The sequence below is a fragment of the Triturus cristatus genome, chromosome 3_1 (assembly GCF_964204655.1).
Source record: "Triturus cristatus chromosome 3_1, aTriCri1.1, whole genome shotgun sequence".
NCBI classification, from domain to species: domain Eukaryota; kingdom Metazoa; phylum Chordata; class Amphibia; order Caudata; family Salamandridae; genus Triturus; species Triturus cristatus.
In genome coordinates this window covers 909736222-909748374 of record NC_140583.1, presented here as the reverse complement: position 1 = coordinate 909748374, position 12153 = coordinate 909736222, and the positions used below count along the sequence as shown (strand labels likewise).

The 12153-nt window shown below is 41.7% G+C and overlaps 1 protein-coding gene across 1 annotated transcript in view; it reads left to right on the top strand.

The window, feature by feature from the left end:
• PSMD14 (proteasome 26S subunit, non-ATPase 14) overlaps positions 1-12153 on the top strand; it is a 391539-nt gene that overhangs the window by 294541 nt on the left and 84845 nt on the right. Inside the window, exon 7 of the mRNA XM_085645445.1 lies at positions 8117-8224. Within this exon, the coding sequence (XP_085501571.1) occupies positions 8117-8224 (108 nt within the window). The remainder of the gene's footprint in view (positions 1-8116; positions 8225-12153) is intronic.

The window sequence follows — 12153 nt, the reverse complement described above, 5'->3', positions numbered from 1 at the left end:
TGGATGGGTATTAAAGTCCCCATCGATGCTGGGGGTCCTTAGAGGCCAAGTAGCCTACTTGACACCTCTAGTAAGCCCCTGAAAGTGGGATTGCTGAGAGCTGCACACAGGCCACGCCCCATTCTGCACCACTCTGCAAACGCGCCTCCTGGTGCTCTCTTGGTTGTGAGATGAAGTTCCCTTGTCTCCTGAGGGTCCCTTGGGCCAACTAGCCTTCCTGTTATCTCTAGTAAGCCCCACACAGCTGGATTGCTGAGAGTGGTTTGAGGCCATGGCCCCTATTTACACCGCTCTGCAAACGCGCCTCTTGGCGCACTGCTGCTCGGGGATAAAGTTCACTTTAGTCTGAGGTCCTCAGGACACGTGGACCTCATCGCCCCACCAGCAGTGCGCCAAGAGGCGCATTTGCAGAGTGGTGTAAAATAGGGCGTGGCCTCATACCACCTCTCAGCATTCCCACTGTGTGGGGCTTACTGGAGATACCTGGTGGGCTAGTTGGCCCCTAAGGACCCTTAAGGATCTAGGGGACTTAATCCCCCAACACACAATGCGCCAGGAGGCGCGTTTGCAGTTTGCTGCAGGGAAGGGGGCGGGACCTCCGGCAACATGCCGTTTTTTCCCCCTTTTTTTGGTTGGTTTAGTGGCCCCCCCTTCTCTCAATATTTTCTGGGCCCTGGGGACCCAATCCCCCAGGGCCTGCCACTTCATTTATTTTTTAACTGGAAGGGGGCCCCCTGTCCCTGGGTCACTTTTGGCCCCGTGAGCCCATCAACCGGGGCCGGCCCTCACGTTGGGGGACCGCAGGGGGAGCCCTAATGCCCCTGCGGTCCCTGCCGGCTCCCCGCTTCCTGCAAGAGCCGGCATTGCTTTTGGGCAAAGTGGGCTGCTGACATGCAGCTCCCTTTGCCAAAAAGCAATTCTGCTTTGCTTTGTGGAAGGGAGAGCAGGTTTACTGCTCTAGCTTCCATGAAGCAAAGCAGAAGTTTGCTATGACAGGGCGGGAACCGTGCTCCCACCCAGTCATAGCAAACTGCAATCTCCCGGGGGTGGCGGGCCCCAGGGCCATGTAGGGCTACAAGAGGGGGGGGCAGTGTGGCCCCCCTCTCAACATTGGTGGTGGTCCAGGGGGGCCGCAACGAACCCCCATATTCTAATTTCTGTATGTCTCGGGGAGGTGGTTGTCCCCAGGGCAGTGGGGGGGGGGGAGCAGGAGCCCCCCTCACACTTAATTTTAATTTATGTTGCCCGGGGAGGTGGCGGTCCCCGGGGGTACCCCCACCTAAAATTTCAAAATGCCACAGGGAGGTGGTGGTCCCTGGCCAGCATGGGGGACAGGAGCCCCCCATGCTATTCTTTTACCATTTAAGCCCAGGGGAGGTGGCAGGCCCCGAGGCTGCGGGGCCCCACGTGGCTCCTGCAAATATTAATAACATTGCCCCCGGGACTTGGCCCACCATGGTATACTGCGCTTTGTTTTTTTTTATTTTTTAATTCGACGAGATTTACGTACAGTACGCAAAGCCAGACAAATTATTATTTTTTTTTTTTAAATGCTTTTTGCAGGGGTATGGGGGTCCCTATGGGACACCATGACCAGGCCTAGGGGGTCAGGGTGTTTCTACCCTGCCCCCTTTTCTTTTTTTTAAACTATTTTCTTCCCTTTTTTCTTGTGACTGTTTTACCGAGTCACAAGATGGCTGACAACATTTCTTGGTTTGGAGTGTTGGCAGCCATTCAGAATGAAGCTCGTGCTCGGAAGGGTTCGCGGATCCACCGCGGTCACCAGATATCAGTATTTTTTATTTGTTTAATTTCTCAGGAACTACTGAACGGATTTACACCATTTAAAGAAAAGGCCTCTTTCTGAACCAAGAGCTACCTTTTTTGCCAAATTTGGTGTAATTTCGTTCAGCAGTTCGGGCTCTAGCCTGTTCCAAACTTTCCTATGGAAATTAACATGGAGAAAACGCGTTTTGGAGCCCCCCTTTTTTTGGCCCCTGCTTGAGGAATCTCCCCGAAACTTTCAAGGCAGGAGCTGACCGGAGTGCCCCATTAGTTTTGAAAATTTCGTGACGATTCGGCAAACGGCGCCAAAGATATTGGCAAATCAAAAAACGCTTTTCCTATGGAAACTAGGTCCTAAGTATAACTACCTATATGCTCCCAGAATCCACTGAAGTGGATATATATATTTCACTTCAGTGGATTCTGGGAGCATATATATATATACTTCAATTCAGTGGATTCTGGAAGCACACATTGTTTAGATGACTGTTCTATGTACATGGATTGACTTGGTGAGCTCTAAATGCAAAAGTATTGAAGTAATGAACTGCTGTCTGATTGCAGAAGATGCCCCTGGAGGCTGAAGAATGGTATGTTGCTCTCTGCTTAACACAGGAGATTCTTATGGTCTTCTTTTGTTGATTGTTTTTGGAGCAAGGTTCTTTCAAGCAGGTTGATTAAATGCTGTGCTTAAGGTTGGGTAAGTGTCCTTTAATCATTTCATACAGTAGTCACAGTTAAGAATTTGTAAATGAAGAAAATAATCTCAATTGGAACGGACACATCTGGAGTGCAGTGCAGGGATGTTCTATTTAAAGTGGTGTTTTACACTGCTTGTTCTTTTGTGAATGGTTATACTCTCATAGCAGGAGGATTGAGCTATATAAATTTGCTCTGTCACACTTGTATTATTTATGATGAATTTTGATTGGATAATACTGCTGAATGACCATCTTCAACGGAGCATATCTTGCAGATATTGCCATTGTGGTCTTCTTTTTATGTCTTGCCCGTTGCACCAACCTCCTATTTCCCAAAACTTCAGAATTAAACATACATATATCTATACATACATACATGAAGGGGTTTTCAGTCAGCTATCTTCATCTGTTGATCTGTTCAAGTGCCATTCACGCTATGCTTCTGCCCATCACAGCATAAAACAGGAAGAAATGGATCAGCCCACATTATCGATTGGCTGTCTTGCACTGAAAGTGATGACATTTTGTCTAATCTTAAGTGCACGAGGCCCCAGTGAAATCCTGGAAATCTGGAGCTTTCAGCGGAATGAACCTCGCAGTGGAAGGTAGTCTGCTCGACTCTCGACGTCGGGCCGGTCACCTCATGGAGCTTTTTCACAAATCTTCTTAAAAGTTCTGCAAACTTCAGGAGGGGCATTCTGAAGGTTTCCTTCTAGGTTCAAAGTGTGCAAATCACCAGATCGACCCATGGAATGTCTGGACTACAATACCCACAAAGTATCTGGCCAGATCCTCTTGGTGGAGATAATGCAGGTGGGCTCTGTTAAAGTGTAGCTTGCAGGAAGTCTACTCCTTAATCCTTCTTGAAGCAAGGCACAGTGCCCAGGTCTGTAGTATCAGATTGTGCAGCAGGCACAGTCATTCAGAGTGCAGGCCTTTGGGTGTAGATCTAGATTCCAGCAGAGCAGTCTTTTTCCTTGTCATTTCAGGCAGCAGATTTGAGAGACTATGCAACTCTCACATATTCATTCATTGTTCTGGGACGATAAGCAAGTGGGCACCTCTGTCCAGTGAAATGCGGGGTGCCACCCAAAAGCATGACAACTTCCTCCAAAGTGTGGCATCCTCTTGTCCCACAAAGCACTGTACTTCCAAAATCCAAATGGATGATTTCTTTCTGGAGGAGTAAGAGCTGGCTAAATCAACCCATCATGTGGCTCATTTCCATTTCTCACGGCCACCACCCCCCCACCCCCTCCCGACCACCGCTGAAAATTCCTGTCCTAAGCCTGCAATCTGGCTAGGGCACCGGATGTGGGGGTAGACACACCTGACATTCTTTACTGATCTGTTCTCTCTTTGAGCTCAGTTTGATTTACCCAGCCCCCTCTTTCTACATCTCCTCCTCAGCTTCAGAGCTCTCTCCATCAGATAGCCTCAGCTTTGGCCAGGACACTTGTCACCTAATTAAAGCAGCCTGGCTAAGTCTGTTCAGGCTCACCAATCAGCAGAGACTACTAGAAGACTGGAATTTGGATTATAGAAGAGAAAGTTATCTAAATTCTCTTCTGTACGAGTTATGATAAATTCAACAATGACAAGTTGTTAGATTTATCAATGTCAATCTTTTAAGTCTATGAATGATATTTACTCCTTTCCTAGCAATGGTTATACTTGAATAACACATTGCAATGGTAGCCTATAGAGCTAAGTATTTACAATGGGGAAAAAATGAAATGGGTAGTTTTTCCCTCACCAGGGCATATAAAACATTTTATATAGTTACATACCCTTCCCCCCCCACACCCCTAGGACACTTACGGGAGACTTTGGGGATGCCTAATATGTAAAAATAAGATAGATTATCACTTTTGTGCCCATACCAACAAAGAAATTTGCATACAATTTACTTTTAAAGACAGTCTGCAAAGCCAGGCTCCGTTTAAAATTACAGTAGGCACTCAGCAGTGCACACATTCAAGTGCAGGAAATCTGTTGGGCCTAAATCCTCCATGCCCTGTTCTATACTAGGGACTTATATGTAGATTTCACCCCCTGGTCCTATTATCTACTAGGGAGTTATAGGGTCTGTCATTGACAATTTTAAGTGTACACTATTACATGTTCCTTTTTAAACATAGTACTGGCTCTGGGCCCGGTTAGCTCAGCCTAGGGTACAGTCAAAGTCCGTTACCAACTGTATCATTCAGCAAAAAATGGGGGTGAACGGGGCAAAAGGATGCCTTTCTAGCAATATTAACTTAATATTTATTAGTCTAAGCTTTCCCTTGGAACTGGCTAACACATTTAAGGGGTCTGCTCGAATTATGCCTTGTAAGAATGCCTATTCCCATCCACACTTCCTGGTGATAAAAAACTCCACCAACTACAGCATAGTGGAGTTATTCTCATGTGCGGCTCACCAACGTTAAGTTGGCGAGTGAGGAAGAAAAGAGTGCTAGGCCGCCTCCCGTCGAGATTTCTCAGCGCTGGCAGTCGCAGTAGGTTGCTACCTCTTGCTTTAAGAAAGTTTCCTCTCGCGTTGCTAAAGCTTCTACTTGAGTAGAAAATCTACTTGAGCGGCAGAAAGAAGCAGTGCCCTTTGGTGAGCCTCCTGGTGCCGTTCACGCTGATTTTACAGTGCAGGACAAGCTCTTGTAGCTGAAAATCGGCACAGTGGACCAGAATCCCTCTGCTTGCCAAACTGCACGGAAGCTCGCTGAGTTTTTAGGTAACTCAGCGAAATTCCAAAGAGTAAAGCTCTGCAAGTTCGCCTCCACCCTAATCACAAGTATTATGCCTTTTGAGCACAAACCTAACCTTCATTGAACATTCGAAAGCATGAGGAAAAAAACAGACTACCCACTAAACAAAACATGCATGTTTGTGAACTAAGTCTAAAATTACAATCAGCACAACCTGTCTTTAACCCCACAATAGAATTGGGAGTTTTATTTGAACTATGTACCAAACATCACACAGCTAACTTACTGAAATGAAGCAGCATTAGAGAGACAGTGTGGTAAGTGGCTACTAAGTGTATTACTAAGTGCACATTTTGTTCTTTTCCTGATGACGAACAACATCGTAATATGTTTGTTCTCCACAATGTAACAGAGCTGACATGTGTTCTGTAAGAGAGAGTCTTTTCCTATAAACTCTTCATATAGCTGAAACAAGATATTGGTGAAGTGCACGTAGCCAGAGTCCCTGTTGAAGCCTATATAGAAGTAGCGAAACAAAATAGCTTGTTGTTCAGCATATCGTTACAGTATAGCCATGGTAGCAGTTATACATTCCTAGAGTTAAAGAAATGTATTAAACAGTGATAGAAGCACCGTGTGTTCGTTCTTCAGCAATATAGTGTTTTTATAGTGCGTTACAGTTTTTTTAAAAATATATATTAAGCCCAAAGAGGAGTGAATACATGTTATTGTATAAGGTAGGGTAGAACATTTTCTGTAAGAATATCAACCACATGATTAATTTGATTTCAAAGTGGTGTTAACTTGTTTGGAACATGGATTTTTCAGACGGTCGAGTGAGTTGGTATGTGACTTTTTAGAATAGCATATTGGAACTGTACTTAGAAAGAATCTGAAGGTGATTGGTTAAGGCTTTTGTTTAACATACTACCACATTCATGTAAATGTAATGCCTCATTCTTGCAAGTTGCAGTTTGCAGTGTAGGATTTCTACCACCATGTGCTCAAGCACAATAATATGAGGGGGTGTTTTGTCCCATGTGCAGATGAGTGAGTGAGTGAATACGTTTATTTACATAAGTTAATTAAAACCATTGCATTACAAAGAAATAAAAACGTTTTCTTGTGCAATATATAAGGATAAAAAGTTATTGAGATGTGATTATTAGGTGCCAGCAATTGTGCAGGTGTATAATTCACTCATCACACTAAGAAATAAGATTCAAAGTTGGTATATAGTTAAGGATTGTTGAATTTATATTTAGCTCTTAAATGTATAGGAGGGGCATGCTAGTTTCAAAAGTATTTGCCTCTTAGGCCTTCATTACGAGTTGGCTGTTAATTCCAATGGACCAGTAACAGAAGGTATGAAAACAGCACGCGTGGGAAACACATTATGCTGGGTTATTTCAACCAGATGTTGTTTCCAAAAATCTCGTAGAGACCGTTTGCCTACCCCTCACCTCGGAATTATCAGGACCCCTGACTGTTAAATCTAGGCAGTGGGACAGGGATTGGTATTATAACGAGCAGCTGTTAATCAGGGCCTAAATGTACTTATTCTTCGTTTCCATAATGTTCAATGGCACACACAATATATGATTCATTTGACAGTGTTGGTTGATAAACATTGGCTCTTCGAGAGGGAACCGGTTCCACCTTCGACACTTAAGATTTGGACACTTCTGCCCTGACAGCCATGAAAGGTAGTGGTACATTGTGCCTAACACTGAATTGCTGCACACATTATGTTTTCCTGTACTGCCTTTACCCGCTATTATGTACGTAAATGACACGTCTCAGTACAGTGTGTTTGCTAAATATAAGTACTCCTGCATTAATTTTTTTTACCAAAACAAAAATTACGCTTTAGAATATTGAGCATTTTTGCATTCATCCAAGAGCAGCCAATACAAATTGCATTGAACTGTTACTCACATTGCAAGGGTGTTTTGCCAAGATAATAACAACAGGAACTAATCCAAAAATTGTACATAAGGTTTTCAAATCTGTGGGAGACAAATCAAGCGTATGTAGATGACAGGGAATTGGAATGAAAAAGGCTTGCTGTAATCTTGGCAGAAGAACTGTGGTTGCGCATCAGAAGCTCGTTTTGTTTAGGAGCAGTGAGGGCAGTGTATCCTAATATGTTTATAAATGTTAAAGTTTTAAAAATTTCTGCTTCATCTGTTTCTTCACATTTCTGCTCCCATTTTCAAAGGGTGCCAAACGATAGCAGAGATGAGGGAATGAAGATTTTGTTAAAACTGTAATCAAAGTATTAACCAGATGGTGCCTAGTTCACTTCAAAAACTATTAATGACCTTGAATTTTCTTTATTCTGTTTTTACCCTGAACTACACCAACCACTGGGAAATGTGAACGCATCAACCCGGGTTCAGGCTCTTTCGAAGTCCAGAGAGGCAGAAGCATCTGACTAGAAGGAAATGCAAGGGGAAAGTTCCTTGCTGGCTATAATTTTGTTGTCATTTTGAGTATTGTGCTGGTATAATTGATGTGACAGGCTTGGGCCTTAGACAAGGTCCCTAAGCCGACGCTCACTTTCCGTTTGTGTATCTACCTGTCACTCATTTCAAGCCGATACGATTTTGCCAGTAAACACGCGCATGCTTTTGGAAGGTGAAACAAAGATTCTGGGATGGGTTTTGGATTCGATATGTTAAACATTCTCACCAAACCCTCGTCATGTTTCCGAGATAATGCAGTAATTGGTGTCAAGTTACATTGCGAGTTAGTTGCTGGTGTGATGATTTCTCAGTCAGCAGGAGATTCTTTATTACTATTATAATTAAACGCTTGTCTGGAATTAGGCCAAAGCGCACAGCAACTGATGAAGCCTCGTTCACAAGACCCAAGCCCTGCATTTAAACAAAAACCATTGATTTGACACCTTTGTATTTGCAGGTTGTTATTGATGCCTTCAGATTGATCAACGCTAACATGATGGTCCTAGGGCATGAACCAAGACAAACAACCTCGAATCTGGGTCACTTAAATAAGCCATCCATACAGGTAAGTCATAATGTATGCAAGGGAGCCTGAGCATGTCTGCCGCCGAGCAAGTGTCAGAGCGTTGTTTATGCAGATGCACTAAACATCCTTCCAATCCAGCCACTTCTCACTCATTGCATCTGTTACAAGGCTGGGGACGTGTTTTGCGATATTAACAAGGTTTGGCCACACAGTAGTGACCTCTGAAGCCGTGTTATTTCGTCTGACTGAAAAACAACGCATTCGAAATAGCACTTCATGCAGCGAGCAAAGCACAATACCTTGGTGCAGACGATGTTGGTACCGACGGTTGATAATTATCCAAGGTCGTTTAATGTGTACACACAACATTAATCATCCATTGGTTGGCGAGGGATAGTTTTTTTTTTACTCACTGAATATACGGAAGACTGCTTTCCAGCTGCACATAAATATCCCTTCTGCAGTCTTGCTGAGGAGAATCAAGCTTAGTCAACACTGATATGTAGGGATTAGTAGCTTTAGAAACATTTTGCAAGACAGGTGGTAAAAGCCTATATTTGCCCTAACAGTTTTCCCTTTTTCCATATTGTTATTCGACTACCCGTTGCCTGCAAACTTAAATAGCATTACTTCTAGATTGTAGCACACAGTTGCTGTTAATTAAATATCACAGTTGCAGATTTCAGAGGTTGCCTTTGAAAATGCGTCATGGAGGTTATCAGTCTAATAAAGATGTCACCATTTTCAAAAACGCTGCCCAATATTTTATTTAGCTTTTGTGGTAGAAACGTTGACTTGTAGGTGTACCAATTTAATCAAATTTGCTAATGAAATATGAACATTGGGCAGTTGAGCCAAACATTTTGGTGAGCCTCGATACCACTTTCATTGTGCTGCACCCTCCTTTGTTTTGAAACACGTGCTATTGTGCCATGAAATTTCGTTGTTTACTACTCTTGTCTCGTTAGCTGACTGAACACTGCATTTCCAACCTCACGAACTACAACTCGGTGCGTGGCATCCGTGGCTCCTAATGTATGGTTTCAAAAATTAACGCTTTGTTGCTAAAACCAGTCTGTGTTATTTGGAGGGAGAACATACTTGTAATTTGAGACTTGCCATATTTTACAGTTCGGCAGATGTCATGGGATTTGTGGTTTTTAAAGCTAACAGTTGCTTGGCCTACATTGTTGACATGCCTTCAATTTTGTAATAGTTGTACTTATATTTTGTTTGTTTCCATGCCGAATAATGTATTTTCATGTAGGCATCACATGAAAATCATTTTTTGAAATATAAGTCGGAAGAAGCTAAAACCTATAATGATCACGGAATTGCTTACACTTGTTTTTGATTGGATCTAGACAAGCCCATACTTGCATGTTTCAGGAGAATATATTACCGGACCTTTTTAGCGTATATGTAATGACCTCTCATGTAAACCCCATCGCATCAGACTGCTTCATTATTTTTGTGCAAAAGGTTAAGTAGCATCTCCATCGAAGACCAAAGTGATTACTGTGTAGTGCGTTGCTTTCCCGAAGTTTTCACTAATTGCAATTTAAAAATGTTGGTTTGTTTCAGCATAAAAATAAGCAGCTAATAATGTAAATTATATGAAGGTTATTTCACTGCAGATTACACAAGTAGGTTGGTAATGTTTTTTAATCTGTCCTTGTAACATTTGTAATTTAATCAAATGGTAATTTGTTTTGTGCTGTTATTTTAGAATCCACAAAACTATTAAATGTAGTGTTTTGCTGAATCACTCTCGCTCTTTCAGATAAACTTGAATGTTCGAGTAAGTCCATGTTTACAGTCCCAGTTATAGGCACCATTTATAGGCGTCTTGCTTGCAGATTTTTACTTGTGTTCTACAATGCATTGAGATGTATTTCCTATGTGTGTCTTTGAATTCAACCACAGTTACTAATCCTCCCTCCTTTCGTATAAGAGGCATAGCCTGTACTTTAAAATCGTTTGATGGGATTTGGGAGATCTTTAAAAACAATTTGCATCAAATTAGTGATTTGAGTCAAGCCTAATTTTGTCTGGATAGAAGTGCTTTCTTCTAATTTGTCAAAATAGCCATCTAGTGTCCCCATAATTGTAGCTACTAGTGCCTCTTAAATAATCAGTTGCTATGACCATTCTTAACTTTTTCTATGTAGCAGTGGTTAGGACATGTCAAATTCAGTGTACTGTTATGAAATCCTACACTTTTTTAGGGCAACACATTAGCTGAAGCAATAAATCTACCTTGCTCAAGATAACTAACCTTTATATTGTAATATATTTGTATTGTTAAGGCTTTTAGCTCACAACTGTAAAGATTTTTGTGTGTAAACTAAAACGTATGTTATGCTGTTATACTTCCAGTAGAAAATCAAAAAAAAAAAACACCGAAATACTTTAGTTACTGCAAGCTACACAAATCAGAACTCACTATGAACTGTTCAAGACCTCACACATGACTCTGCGGATAACATCTTCAGTGACATCACTAATGCTATTATTAGGAACACAGTGTATGAACAGAGATAATGTTTGTGGTGAGTTTGTGAATCAGCTTTCTTATTGACAAAAGCTCACTGCACAGAGACAACGACCACTAATGCTGTCTTGGGCTGTGGTCTTGGACTATGTGCAGGGGGGTTTGGGGATAGAGCCGTGTCCAGTGGGGTTTGAGGATAGGGCTGTGCCATGGAGCTTTTTTGCTGCCCAGTCAAGTTTGTTTCTTAGAGCTCCTAAGAGTTTCTTCTACGAACAGAAGACTCTTAAATCAATATTTTCATTTAGGCTTCACACATCCTTTCAACTACATTTCTGGAACGTCACTGATTTCACAAAAATAATTACCGGCCCACACAACGAGCAAGTAAAAGTCTATAGTAAAGTTAATCCTTATTGTTCTGTCCTCATTGTGCAGGAAACTGTTAGCTCACCAGTCTCAATGATGCAATTCTCTGTGCTTTTAGTCGAAATTATATTTTGTACAGCACGGCTATTTGAGCACTACGCTGCAATGAACTGCTAACACTGTTATGCCATTTGTGCGATGTTACACTATACTAATTTATTTAGTCAAACTGATGATTCATGACAATCTGTCTCAAAAAACTGAAAATGTTCCAAAAACAGGACTGTTTGGGTAGGGGAGAAACCCGATACCGAGACTCTACTCTGCTGTAAAGCTTAGCCTTGTTGTCCATATTGTAGATTATTAAGCATGTACAGGATCCTGGTTAACACCACTATTTTCATTATTATTTCATTATTTTAAGATTAGCCCAAATACAAAGCTTCAGAGTGAGCAGTGTATTTCTTAATTGATGTTAACACAGGGTCTGTTCATCTGTAATGTTTTTTTTAATACTCCTTACCAATTTTATGCCAAGATACTTAACATTGTTTTCTGTCTTTGCACCAGTAAACTTTCAGATCTGAACTCACCCATTTCTCATCTGATCTCCCCCATTTGCAACCAAGCGGGTGTGTTCTTTCATAAAGCCCTCTAATAATTTCACCTTAGAATGCATTTAAACCTTTGCAGAAATAAGTTTGCATAGAAAAAATAATAATAATCAGTAAAATGTGCCTGCATTAAACGTGTAAGAATATCTTTAGAATGCATTTAAACCCTTTTAAAATAATTCATAAGTAAATCACACATAGGGGAAATGTGCTTGCTGTAAACGTGTAGGAAAAATAACGTGAAGGGAAAAAATATAGTAGGCTATCATTTCAAATGTGCTTCTGTAACTAGGGCCATAGCATTTTTCTTTTAACTCTTGCTCACAGCTAAATAGTCATTTATTTGGAATATTTTGCCTAGCACCAGCATCCTACTATAGAATATGTTGATTTCAAGATTGTTCTTTTGCGTGATCACACCCTCTTAGATCATCCTACTTTAGCAGTGAACTTTGCTGTGGATTCACAATGAATAGACTTTTAGAATTAAGAAT